At 41.1% G+C, this 12,908-nt stretch overlaps 2 protein-coding genes across 3 annotated transcripts; one reads left to right on the forward strand and one right to left on the reverse strand.

Moving 5' to 3' along the window:
• Positions 1-66: 66 nt before the first annotated feature.
• Positions 67-6,293, reverse strand: ube2na (ubiquitin-conjugating enzyme E2Na). Of its 2 annotated transcripts, none has more exons than XM_083916991.1 (4): positions 6,194-6,293; positions 2,310-2,556; positions 1,781-1,921; positions 67-1,290 (listed from the first exon to the last, which is right to left on the reverse strand). In XM_083916991.1, the coding sequence occupies exons 1-4, from the start codon at positions 6,221-6,223 to the stop codon at positions 1,166-1,168; spliced, it is 543 nt and encodes a 180-aa protein (XP_083773117.1). In that variant the 5' UTR covers positions 6,224-6,293; the 3' UTR covers positions 67-1,165. The 2 variants fall into 2 exon arrangements, with proteins under 2 accessions (XP_083773117.1, XP_083773118.1); XM_083916992.1 differs by having other exon boundaries at positions 67-1,294.
• A 2,712-nt stretch (positions 6,294-9,005) lies between these two features.
• On the forward strand, positions 9,006-10,768 carry c1qtnf13 (C1q and TNF related 13; the record flags this gene model as incomplete). The annotated part of the gene is made up of 2 exons (XM_083916399.1): positions 9,006-9,012; positions 9,699-10,768. The coding sequence occupies 2 exons, from the start codon at positions 9,006-9,008 to the stop codon at positions 10,766-10,768; spliced, it is 1,077 nt and encodes a 358-aa protein (XP_083772525.1).
• Positions 10,769-12,908: the final 2,140 nt, after the last annotated feature.

Consider the following 12,908-nt stretch of genomic DNA (forward strand, 5'->3'; position numbering starts at 1 on the left):
TAATCAGGCAAAATAAACAACATACACGTGTCCCGTTAAGAATTACACCCACACAACGACTTATTAATCAACAGATTTTATTTACAGAACATAAAAGTATGCAGGTGGACTGTTTCGTAGCATTCTGAGAGCAGGAAAACATTTTCCTCCTCAGATTAATAAAAAGAATGAATTTACAAAAAGTGAACTGAAAACAGACATTTCAGCCAAAACCAATCACAACAGTCGAGAGTCAGAGCCGTCGTTGGATCTCTTGGAGTTCGATCCCGTAACGACCCGGCCTTTCCTCTCCTTCAGATCGTCCTCGACGCTCTGCCCCACCCTCGCTATTCAACAACTGACGGCGCAAATGTAACCACTGCTTTGTGAAATAAATGCCATTGGAAGAAGTAAACCACTGAGTCTTGTAGCGTTGGACTGTGATGACATACGGGGGGTAGTTAGAGTAGAGCAGAGTAGTTAGTATGGCAATAGCAAGAAAGTTCACATATAAAAGACTGAATATAATAAAACATGTGCTAAAAACTAAGGGAAGGTCCTCAATGTCCACCCTACCGTCCACACTCTGCTGTCTGAGAGCCTACCGTGAGAATGGTTGGATAACATCAATGTGACAGGCTCAGTTTGTCTTCATATTATCTTGTATTTAAAATGTAGCAAGATGTGACTGGAAGAAAAAGCAGGGCTACGATTGTTTCTGTGTCCCGCTTGGCGATCTACACAGCATGAAACTCCAGGTCGGCCTCCGGGTGAGTGTCTACGTACAATGGGCGACTAGTAGTTAGCTGCTTTCAATAAAAACAAAACAGAGGCACAAGAAAACAAAGCTAAAAGAAACGTAAGAAGTAAACAATAGTGACCACATCTAGTCAGTCTCTACTCTCCACCCATTCCCCTAGTCCTGGACCGCTAAAACCCCTGACCCCGCCCACCCCCCGACCCTTAAATGTGCTCCTTAAAGCAGCAGTTGGCAAAAGCGTACAAAGAAAGCAAGGTGAGTCTAAAAACTGATGCCCATGCATTTGAACAGTAGTGAGTTAGGACGAAGACGAGTCGTTTCATTACGAGTGTGCGTTTAAAATCACCAATTGTCAGCAGTCGTTTGTTTTGTTTTTTTTCCTTTACAATAAATTCACGTTTATGTTTACGTTTAAAACGGTGTCCTTTAAATGTAAATGAAGTAGGAAGAGGTCTTGGCAGAACACGAGGAGTTGTAATCACACTTGATTTCCACTTGTCGGGCTGCTCTACACTTCATTCTTGCTTCCTGCGTAAAGCCTGGTCCATGATCTAGCTGCAAAGTAAGAAAACAAAACAGAATATTAACATGAGTTATGTAAAATTTAACAATATATATATATTTTTTAAAACCTGAACATGCAAGAACCCCACCCCACAACCACAACCTAATCTCATGATGTCACATACTGTTTTTATAGCAACTACTTAAAACCAGACGTTTTAGAAAATTGGTGACTTGAACAAACTCCGAGAACTACCGAAAAAAGACACAAACCATCTTTAGTAAAAAAGTATTTGACGCGTACTTAATTTTTTAGTTTGGCCCATCTGCTTACATAGAAGGGGCTGGGTTCAAGACCTGTACTGCAGCCAGCCACCAAGGGGCGACCAAGATGTTTTTGCTTCGCTTTAGGGGAGCAGTCATGTTGTCCATCTTTGTATACAGTCTATGATCTATGCTCGATTTTGCTAAAATCCAAATGACGGAGGCGGAAAGTGTTATAAACCTTCAGTTGAACGCGGACAGATCAGCTCTCACCTGTTTCTATGGCTTCAACTTCATTGGACTTCCACTTCTCTGCAACATCATTTGCAAGGGGATCATCAGGGTTGGGTGCACTAAGTAACGCCTGGATTGATAGCAGCACCGTGCGAATCTGCAGTGCTGGTGACCACTTATCTGGGGGGAAAAAGGGAAGAACAGAGGGATAAATAAGACTAAAATTGATACACAGAAAAGCAGAGGGACAGTAGACTGTTTAAAGCTGCAGGGGCAATGAAGAGACAGTGCTGTTCTGCCGTCACAGTGGCACAAAGCTCCAGTTAGGGATCACAAGTGTAACGTAAGAGGCCCTTGATATTTTGGGCAAATTGTAATTGGCAAATCCCCCACTTCATTCACAGGCAGAATACATCAGAGGACAGGATACATACAGGCTTTCCTACAGTAACAAGAGTGACTCAACAGACAAAAGACAGAACAGGGAAAAGACACATTTGGTCAAGTGAAAAAATGTCCTTTAACGTCCACCACACATAAACCGTGACATGACAGAGAACTGACTCACCTTTCAAAATGTCTAGACATATTCTCCCCAACCTGTCGACATTGGGATGATATATTTTGGTGATGAAGCGTACTTTCGGAGGCGCCATGGGATATTCTTCCGGTAAAAAGAGCTCAAGTTTAAATGTGCCCCCTTCGAAAGGTGAGTCCTGAGGTCCAGCGATGACCACGTGAAAGTAGCGGGCGTTGCCTTCATCTGGCTCTGCCTTGATGCCTGGGACGGGCTCTGCAATCAAACGTTGAGTTTCCTGGTACAGAGAAAGAAAAAACACTATGTTGGTGGTACTGTATCACAAGTCTGTGCCATATAGTGCTTTCACTTTGCACTGCCACTACAGTGATAAGGCGCCTTTCAGGAACTCTACTGTATATTTCAGTAAGGATGCAATTCCTGTTGTTCAGGCCAGGCAGGTGCACTGAGAGCGTACTCACACTGTCCTTCTGGCCGGGCCAAAACCGTTTTTTCAGCTAAAGCCTAGTACCTTTAAACAGTGTGAGTGCACCCGTTCCGCGCATAACTGCGGCCAGCGGGCCGTGGACGGGTTGGGCTTTAGCGGAGCCGTTTGCACATGTACGAGCACGAGCGTGCGCACGTGTACGAGCCCTACGGCAGTAGCGTTATGTCTGCCTGTTCGGACATGTAAATAGAAGGACGGACCATGCGCGGAAATTTAACAACAACAATGGCGGTGAAAGGTTCACGTTGGTGTGGTGCGGGGGTGGAGTGTTTACTGCAGATTTGGTCGGATGAAAATATTCAAAAACAGTCGACAGGACGCAAAAATACTCCGAGGTCTACGCCGAGGCCCTGACAGTGTGAGTACAAACGGGGCTGGGGCGCGGGAGGAGGGACAAGTACCCTAAAGCCCGGGTCGCGGTGCGGAAGGACAGTGTGAGTACGCTCTGAGACACGATTGCACAAGGTGAAAAAACACGAAAATAGTTGGAATGTTTTATGCTCGTCTCCTTCAGAGACTGCGGACACTTGGAAACAGCGTAATTCTTAGTAATAAATTATAACCGCTATAAATAAAGCTGTGATTTACAGACATCTGCACCTGCGTAAAGCATTACAGTTAACTGCGCTGGTAGAAACTACACATCACTGAATCTAAAAATAAGTGTATGCATCTTATTAAACATCCTTGGGGATTTTTATTTGTAAAACCTTATTAAAATGACTGATTCAAAATACTTATAAAAGCCCTTGCCCACACCCGAGAGCACGATTATTCTCACAACAGAGACGGGAGGCAGCAGGAGGTGGACTGTCCCAGACGGGAGGGTGGCTTCGACTGCAGTAGTGAGTCAATGGTGACGACTCTCTCTGAACTGTTGTAACTGCCTTTTAGAGGTGACACTGACTCAGCCACCGCACCACAGGAGACCATTACTTTATGTTTCCATCTGCCACTGCAGCAAATCTTCGCCAAACTTATGTGACCGACAGAAACACACCTTTACTGTGACAGAGGAGCAGCTATCTGACATCTCTTGTGGTATGCATAAGGCAGCACGAGTGAAAAACATGATAGATGCCTTTATTAAGAAAATGCGAGCAAGCTAATATGCATGTCGTCATTATCTAAACTGCAGGGTTCACTACTCTTCACTGTACATTCTCCAATCTGCAGTATTGATGCTAGAATTATCCTGCCTTAAGAGACCCTTTGATTATATTCTTTATCTACCATATGCTTGTGCCCGTTTGAAATGCAGCCTTGCGTTTTAGATGACAACAACTTAATTAATAGGATCCCAACTATGGATGAGAAAAATAGCTTCAAATAATGCTTGGCAACAGCCGGCGCTCTTGTTTTTGCCGTTCTTTTTCTGAATGCAACTGAGTGGGATTCCTGAAATGTTTCAGATAACCCACAGACAAAACCATGCAGTGAAAACACAGACGGTAGAGGGGCTCCCGGTCCCAGTCACACGCTCTGAGGGCTCAAGGGCTCGCTCTGCTAAGTACTGTTCCCAGCCCTTCCACCTTTTCCCACCAACACCAGTCTGCGTCTGCTTACTTACCCACCTGTGCAACGTCCCCTAGAAATCATTTAAATTCCCTCAATAAACACAATACAGGCAATGAGCACTATTCCTTTACAAATCATAAGCTGCAATGTCAGGTTATTATACGCGAATACACAAAATTACAGCAGTTATCAAAGAAAAGGGAAAAAGTAAGTGGCTTCTGTGAGGCTTTTCTATTAAAACATATTTGAAAAAATAATAATAAACTAAATGTTCTCCCCGTGTCTGCGTGGGTTTTCTCCGGGTTCTCCGGTTTCCTCCCACAGTCCAAAGACGTGCACGTGTTAGGTTAATTGATGACTCTAAAATTGCCCGTAGGTGTGAATGGTTGTCTGTCTCTATGTGCCCTGCGATAGTCTGGCGTCCTGTCCAGGGTGTACCCCGCCTCACGCCCGATGTCAGCTGGGATCGGCTCCAGCCCCCCGCGACCCCGACAGGGACAAGCGGTTGAAGATGAATGAATGAATGATAAATAGTGGGCTCACAAATAGAAGACTGTGTATCATAAGATTAGAAATAACATATGGTGTGATCTGTGGCTGCTGGTCAGACAGTTTCAGCTAGGGGTGTCACAATTTCAATTCTAAGTTAAAAAGCGACTGAAATGACCTTTTAATTTTAATTAGGCAACAGAGGATCAAAAGCAGGATTGATGATGACCTCATTTTAAATAAATTATTTAAATGTGACCTTTAAAAATAAACATGGCAGTTAAACCACACTTGATATTATGTATCCTATCTTTTTAAAGACGAATTTGAAAATTTGAGCGATCGTTATCAGAATAAAACCAACAATATTTTGATCTTTACAAATCCAGACTTGATAATCTAACAATGGCACAGCTGCCAGTGCTGGAAATAAATGTTTAAGCTGAAATTAGAATTGTGACCTTAAAGTCAAATTGAATTGTGGATTTGGAGAATTAGAGAAGTATCAACACATCACTGTGGTCACTTATAAACATTTAAGCATCTTCAGTGGGCTGCTGATCAAACCTCTAAACTCTGAACAGTGAGGAATAATAACAAGCATGGCCCTTATGTATTATGTATTATCTAATGTGTCTGTCTGTGTATATATATGTTTAATATTTGATGTGATGGAATGTCAATCAATTCACCAAGTGTCAAAACAAAAAGACTAGAACTCAAACTGCAAACAAAATTAAAAGCATAATACTGAGAGGTCAGGCTACCAGACTAGCTTTAGCTGGTTCCTATGTTTTTCCATCTAGACACAAATAAAGCTAAAAACCCAAGGCTAATAGAAGGAGGATGGGACAACCCAAAAAATGTTTAGTTTTTTAAATTTGTTTATTTTTTACAGCTACTTTTTAAAAAGTGATGTATTATCGTCTTTCCTCATTTGTAATGAATCCCAATTTGAAATTAAATGTTTTAAAAATTTGATAAATTGAAGACTAGATGTTATTGCGCATGCGTCAACACCAAAGCTCAAACATTTTACTTTTTTGGCCTCCTTACATTAGCCTTGTAACAAACTAGCCGGGGTTAGCATCGTTAGCCTTGTTAGCCAGCCATTCACTCAGCACCACAACCTGATCAAACGCAATTTGAGAACACTTCTTTCGATCTCGAGTAAGAAAAGATAATCCCGGCACCCCGCACATTAATCCGCACATTTTCACAAATGCGTGATGTGTTTTGAACCCACCGTGTCCTAGCAATGAGACGGAAGTGAAGCAAACAGGCGTTAGCGAGCTGGATGCTAACGTTAGCGCACAACAACACCACTGTTAATCACCGGGACTTCAGAGCGCGTGTGTGGGAGTTTGGGGCCACGGCATGAAAGTGACACATGGTGCTGTTGAAAGTGTGAGATGGTTACCTTAAGGATCCTACGGGGCAGTCCTGTCATCTTGACTTAAATGCGGGGTTTTTAGCTCTCAGTGTCTCGTCTCTGTCGTTGGCATTGACAGCAAACACACGTCTTCCGGGTTCTGTGCGTCATCACGGTGGATGGAGCTGGTGGAGCAGGAAGGCAGCTGGACCACTGAAGTTACAGTGAATATAAAACAAGTGCACCTGTACTGATGCTGAGTGGAACTGGACTAACAGAGAGAAAGTGTAATAATAATCATATATGCAGTGTTTTCAAAGGATGAATAGAGTTGTGCCTGGAGGAAAGTTTTCCTGCAGGTCCTTAATAGAGGACATACACTGGAAAACAAATAATGCATATCTAGCAAGGCTAAAGAAGTACATTTTAAAATACTCAGTTAGTAGTGTTATTGCTAACCTTATAGATGTGTATCAGAACTATAACGTTCCTGCCTGTTATAGGGAAGGTTTTCGTTGCCACTGTACTCTACGGGGGAATTGTTGGGTCTATGTAAATCATGAATAAGTCATAGAGAGTCTACTCTGTAGTGTGTCCTGAGAAAACTTTTGTTTTGTTGTTATTGATTTGGCACTATAACTAAAATTGAATCGAATTGCATTGAATCATTCCTGCACTTTTTGTAAACTATTCAGAAACAATGTCACATCGGTTTTTTATTGTGATAAATCTAAAAGTCAAAGCAATTTCAGTCAAAAGCAACTGGTCTTGGTTATTTGTCTAGGAAGACGTTTCACCTCTCATCCAAGAGGCTTCATCAGTTCATGTACGCATCTGACCAGGCTGGGACTGGTCCAACTAACTGGTGTGGAGATCCAGGTATTTAACCTCTCACAAGGCCGATGATGTCACTGAAACCTTTTGTGCTCCGAGTGCCCACGCCCGTCGTTAGAGTGGCGACGGGCGTTGAGGTGAAACGTCTTCCTAGACAAATAACCAGTCCAGTTGCTTTTGACTGAAATTGCTTTGAGGATAACGACGACCTGGACAAATGAGAACATTCACAGGCTCATCCAGGACCTGTTTATCTAAATTATCTGCTTGATTTGGAAGCAAATGTTTATCTGAATTTGAAAAGCCAAACTTTGTATCCCACGGTTACTCCGTCTGTCTTAGACCAAACAAAGCCTGAATTAGACTTCACACTGAAACGAGCCAATGAGGCCGTACGGCACAGCTGCATTTTCACTTTTTTTGCACTGCAACCTGAATGGGAGCTATAGATTGGAGGAGACTCAGAGCTCCTCCTCCTGACTTTCTGTTTGGACAGAAGCTTTGTCTCTCTGGGTGTCAGGCCTGTTACATGGGCATTAGCTGTGCAACAAACTAAGAGGAACTTAAAAAAAAAAGAAGCTATCCAAGAAGACGAAGTCCACTATGCCGTGTTTGTCCCAACATAGACCAACAGGTGGGTTTGATATTTCTGTTGGTGACTCTTTTAAGCATGATGTCTCTGTGTAGATACAGAAGGGAAATAAGAAATGTATGTATGATCTGCTTTCTATTAGTATTCAATTAGTCTTTATTTGACATTATTGCAACTCAAACGTGGCTTCTGATCAAAAATGAATACGTTATTTGTTTTGAAATTTGAAAAATGTATTTTGAAAAGTTTATTTCTGAAGATGAGAGTATTTATCCCATTTTCTGACTCTGACCTTGGCTTTTCCACCACAGTTTAGGGCTAAATATCTATTATTAGAGTGCTGTTAAATGTGTATATTACGGGTAACCAGGTGTGAAATCTGAGCCTATAAATACTGCTCATGTTTGTTGCCTTACAGGTTGATTTGCATATTTCTGTATATATGCAAACATCATAAAATAGTATAGTAATAAAAGCTTGCATGCTCGCCATTGTATGTAAAAGTAAAATGGCAGGATTTCAAGAATGTAAAAGAAGTCCCTAAAAAATATTCCAAAAGCTACAATTTCCATGAAAATATTTATATAATAATAACAACGGATTTTCTGAAACTCATCCAAGTGGTGTCTTTTAGCATTCTGCCCTGCCCCACCTCACCAGTCCTCCAAACTTTTCCATTGTTCCACACACACAGGAACAGATGAACCAGCGCCTAATCTAGTCCCTTCTCTCAGTGCACAGAGAGAACAGACATTATCAGCCACATTACAGGGGCTGCTGCTCCCACAGAGCGCCGGATTTGAGCGGCAAGATCTATCTCAACAGGGCTTAGCCAGACTTCCTTATCAACTTATTCAGATTTTATATACAGGCAATATAGGTTAAGTTTAGTCCGATAGACACCTGAACTGAAGGGGTGCATTTCACTTTGATATTGCAGCGATACCCAGTGTGTAACCCCTCATCACATGATATGAGTAGTGGGCAGTTCAACTAAACAGTGATGTTTTTCTTTTTAATTTTTTATTTTGAATAACTTTTAGAAAGTGAAGTATTTAACAAAGAAAAACAAAAAAAATGTATAAAAGGATAAACAGCTTTCGGTAAAAACATATTTCTTCCGCTATCTTATCATTTTAAAGGACTTGTGTGTAGAATTTATATTATATTATACAGCTGGTTTATTTTGTACTGTACTGTATTTTGTACACTAAGAATCAAGTCAAGTCAAGTCAAGTCAGTTTTATTGTCAATACTTCACATGTGTTATACATACAAAGGAATCGAAATTACGTTCCCCGCTATCCCATGCGTAGACATACATCCAGACAAGACAGAACATGACACCACCAGGGCAGACAGGACATGACAACAGTAAAGTGCAAAGACATACAATAAAGAATTGTGTTTTCGTTAGCTTCAAGGGAGTCCGCTATGTCGGGTAGATGTTAGATCGTACAGGCATACTGCTCAGGTGCCAACACATAGACGGGTATTATAAGAACTTATAAGTCACAAATTGTAACTCTAACCTTTCATTGCTCAGCTAGCTGCTTAAGAGTTGACTCTTGCATAATATGCCAGATTTGTTTGGTGGGTATGATCTAGCATCTATAGCCTAGCGCCATGTTGCACCGCCATTTTTCTACAGTAGCCTATAACCAGTATGTCACCGCTAGTTGCATGCCATTGAACCTTTAAAGCAAAAATCTATTAGTAACTCTCTGGTGGAGAGGTAAGTGAAATGATGGAAACCACTGTTTTGTAAATATGACACTAACAGCCGGTTAGCTTAGCTTAGCGTTAATGGGGGAACAGGGAATCAGCTAGCTGGCTATGTCCAACAGTGACAAAGTCCACAGAGCCTTTTTGTTTTCGTATCAGATTTCACAAAAAAGACAGGCCTATAACATGTTAGTTGAGATTTAGAGGATAGCTGCATCCACCTGTTTCCAGTCTTTGTGCTAATCTAAGCTAACATCCGCTGGCTTGACAAACCAGTTTAGGAACTACAAGAATCAACTTTATTTTATGCAGCAAAAACGTCTCAAATATCTAACTTACTAATACTTTCAGTGACGTATGTTTGTCATCTGTAAATGTCCTTTCTTTGATTTTGTTTATCAGGTCAGTGGAGCACACGCTGCTACCTGGCGTGTGTGTTCATCATGGTCGCCTGCTCTGGACCAGTTTCGCCCCTTTATGCCCCTCCAGTGACAACAGGTCTGCGCTCTGCCTTCTCTGCCACACGAACCAACAGCATAGTGGGAGGCAGGGACAAGGCAGTGACCTTCAACAGGCTCATGGTCAACATTGGAGGGGATTTCAATCCAGACACTGGTCACTTCCGCTGCCGCATCCCCGGGGCTTACTATTTCTCTTTCGTCGTGGGGAAATTTCCAAAGAAAATGCTTTCTGTGATACTGGTGAAGAATGGTGAGGAGGTGCAGGCTATAGCGTATGATGACTACCGCAAGAAAGGGAGGAAAGTTCAAAGCCAGAGCGTAATGATCAGTTTGGAGGAAATGGATTCAGTGTGGCTGCTTTTACAGCAGAGTCCTCAATATGCTTTGTACAGCAATGCTGGCCCGTACATCACCTTCTCTGGTTACCTTGTCTATCCTTACATCCCTCCAACTGGCCACATCAGCAACCACCTGTCCCAATTAGGGATGTCCTACCCACAATGCCCCCCCGTTGACCCATTGGCCAGAGGTCAAACGTCAGAGCAGCCACGGTCTGCCTTCTCTGTAGCACGGACGTCCACATTCATGGGTCAGAGTATCCGACAGCAGGACAAGCCACCTCTGACCTTTGATGTGGAGTACGTCAACATCGGAGGGCATTTCAACAAAACCTCAGGCCTGTTCACCTGTCACTTCCCGGGTGCTTACTTCTTCGCCTTCACTGTGGGGAAACATCCTCGCAAGGCCGTTTCTGTGAAGCTGATGACGGGGAAGGGTGAGGTGCAGGCGATGGTGTTTGACGAGGACACATCAAAGAGACGGGAGATGCAGAGTCAGAGCTTGCTGCTGTCTCTGCGCCGGGGCGACAGCGTGTGGCTGTACAGTCAGCAGGATGAGCGCTATGCTGTTTACAGTAACCAGGGAAGGTACACCACCTTTTCTGGCTTCCTGGTTTATCCTGAAGCAGAAACACTGACACCTCCCACCACACAGGACAGAACTCACCGCTAAATGTCTTTTCCCTTCATATTCATAACACAACCCGATGTTTTTGTAGAAAATATGTAGATTATGTCTATGTGTATGAAGCAGAAGAGAAAAGTATCTATTGTCAGAATAGGGTAACTACATTTACTGTTTTGTTTGTTTGCTTTTTTACAGTAAATAATGTAAAGTTTGCTACCAAATGTCTCCATAAGATGGTGCTACAATACAATTAAGGACACTAACCAGCATGCAACAGGTGCAATTACAGTAGCTGTAAGACATCACAAAAAGAAACCGTGTTTGTGTAACAACTTGTCGATTAAGCAAAAAATTGGGGTTTGGGTGCACAGATCTGTTTACTTTTTAAATTCTTTGTATTTAGATTTTTTTAAAGCAGTATTTTTATGTGTAAATTTTTTTTATTGCATGGTAAGAAATGTTATGTAAATGATGTATAGTTTATCCAAATCTTCTTACTGTAAAACATTTGATTTAGAGATACATCATGCATGTGAGTGGTGATAGTCATGTTATGGGACTTTTATGTTGTAGATATATATGTGTCTCTTTTACGATGTTTCATGTGCGTTTCATATCAGGAAACACTGAATAAATGCATACACTTGAGGAAACAAAGGTCTTGTTTCTTCTTTTCTAATACAAAAAAGATACGTTTAATACAAATTCCCTGTCTGTTATATGTACAGTATACTGTCTGCGTAACTGATGACGTCTTCATTACTTTAACATGTATTCAGTTCGCAAAACACTGACCCTTGCTGCAGCTATTTCTACTACTGTTACTACTGCAGGTGGTGGTGTCGCTGCTGCAATCATCAAAGCACAAACAACCAATTCAAGGTGTCAGTCTGAGGAACCATTTAAAGAGTGAAATTAAAACTTCTCAATCACTTTTTATTTTCAAGAAATGTGTAAAAGCGCTATTATTAGAAACATACGATGATGCTATATAGCAGAAAAAGTGAATATTTATTTTGTATTCCTTCTGCAAAGTTGACATACGTAAGCGCACCAAGTTGGATTTTTTTTTTTTATCATTATTTGTGAAATGCTGACAAGAGGCAGACATTATAAGTTTATCTCCTTTCTGCTCCCTTTCATTTCTTTTCTAAAGAATGAAATAAAAATGAAAATGAAATGAAATGAACCAGCAGTATATTATAAAAAGGAAAGAAACAGCTTTACAAAAAAGGCAAAATTGAAAAACTAGGCATTCAAACTTCAAACCTATTCAGAAATGTAGTGGTATAGTAACTTCAAAATGGTCAACAGCAGTGGTAAATATTTGCATTTGTATGAGAAAATTGTTATGCAAAGACATTGTTATGGACCTGAAATTGAGGTGCATTTGTTGTGATACTCTGCTTAAATGCAATATTAGCAGAGGGTTAATGTAGATATAAATAAGGCATAAAAAGTCATTGTTTTTGTGAGTTGTTGCAGGTTATGAAGACCCTGATGGAAGACCTTTATACATTAATATTTAGTCTGTTTTTTTTTAGTAATTTCAACATATTTCAGTTGAGTTTATTGAAATAAAGTTTCAGTAAGATTAAAGAGGAACCAGAATCATTATTTACCAGATATAGCAGATGTCATGTCTGTATGTGTGGAGCCTACATATAACAGCTAAGAAAATAATGTGAGAATGTTCCAGACTTAACTTGTTAATCTTATTATTTATTGAGACAGAAAATACAACTTTTGGGTTATTTACAGCAAGTACATGTGTCAAGTACTATGAGCTTCACAAATAAAAAATAAACTAAACCATTATTAAAATCAATGTCATCTAAACTTTACACTCCTTAAAAGCACCATCTTTGCTTTTGGATAGGTTTCAGTGTTTGTTCTTGTTGGACTGATCACATCGGGAGTTCAAGATGTTTTTTTAACATGATGTACACGGTGAAGACGAGTTTGCATGTCCCATCCTTTGAAGAGTTTCCTCTTTGCACTAAAACGATGTCTTCCTCTGTCATGGAATTTCAAACATCTCAACAATGAGAAAAGTCTGAGTCGGCTGAATCACGCAGTACATAGACATAGACATGATGCTGTGAGCCATGAAATAAATCCACAAAGGGAATAAACACAAATAAAACTCTAAACCGAGTCAATGCACGACTAATGCCATCCAATC

The sequence above is a fragment of the Echiichthys vipera genome (assembly GCF_963691815.1).
Source record: "Echiichthys vipera genome assembly, chromosome: 7".
Classification (NCBI taxonomy): Eukaryota; Metazoa; Chordata; class Actinopteri; order Perciformes; family Trachinidae; genus Echiichthys; species Echiichthys vipera.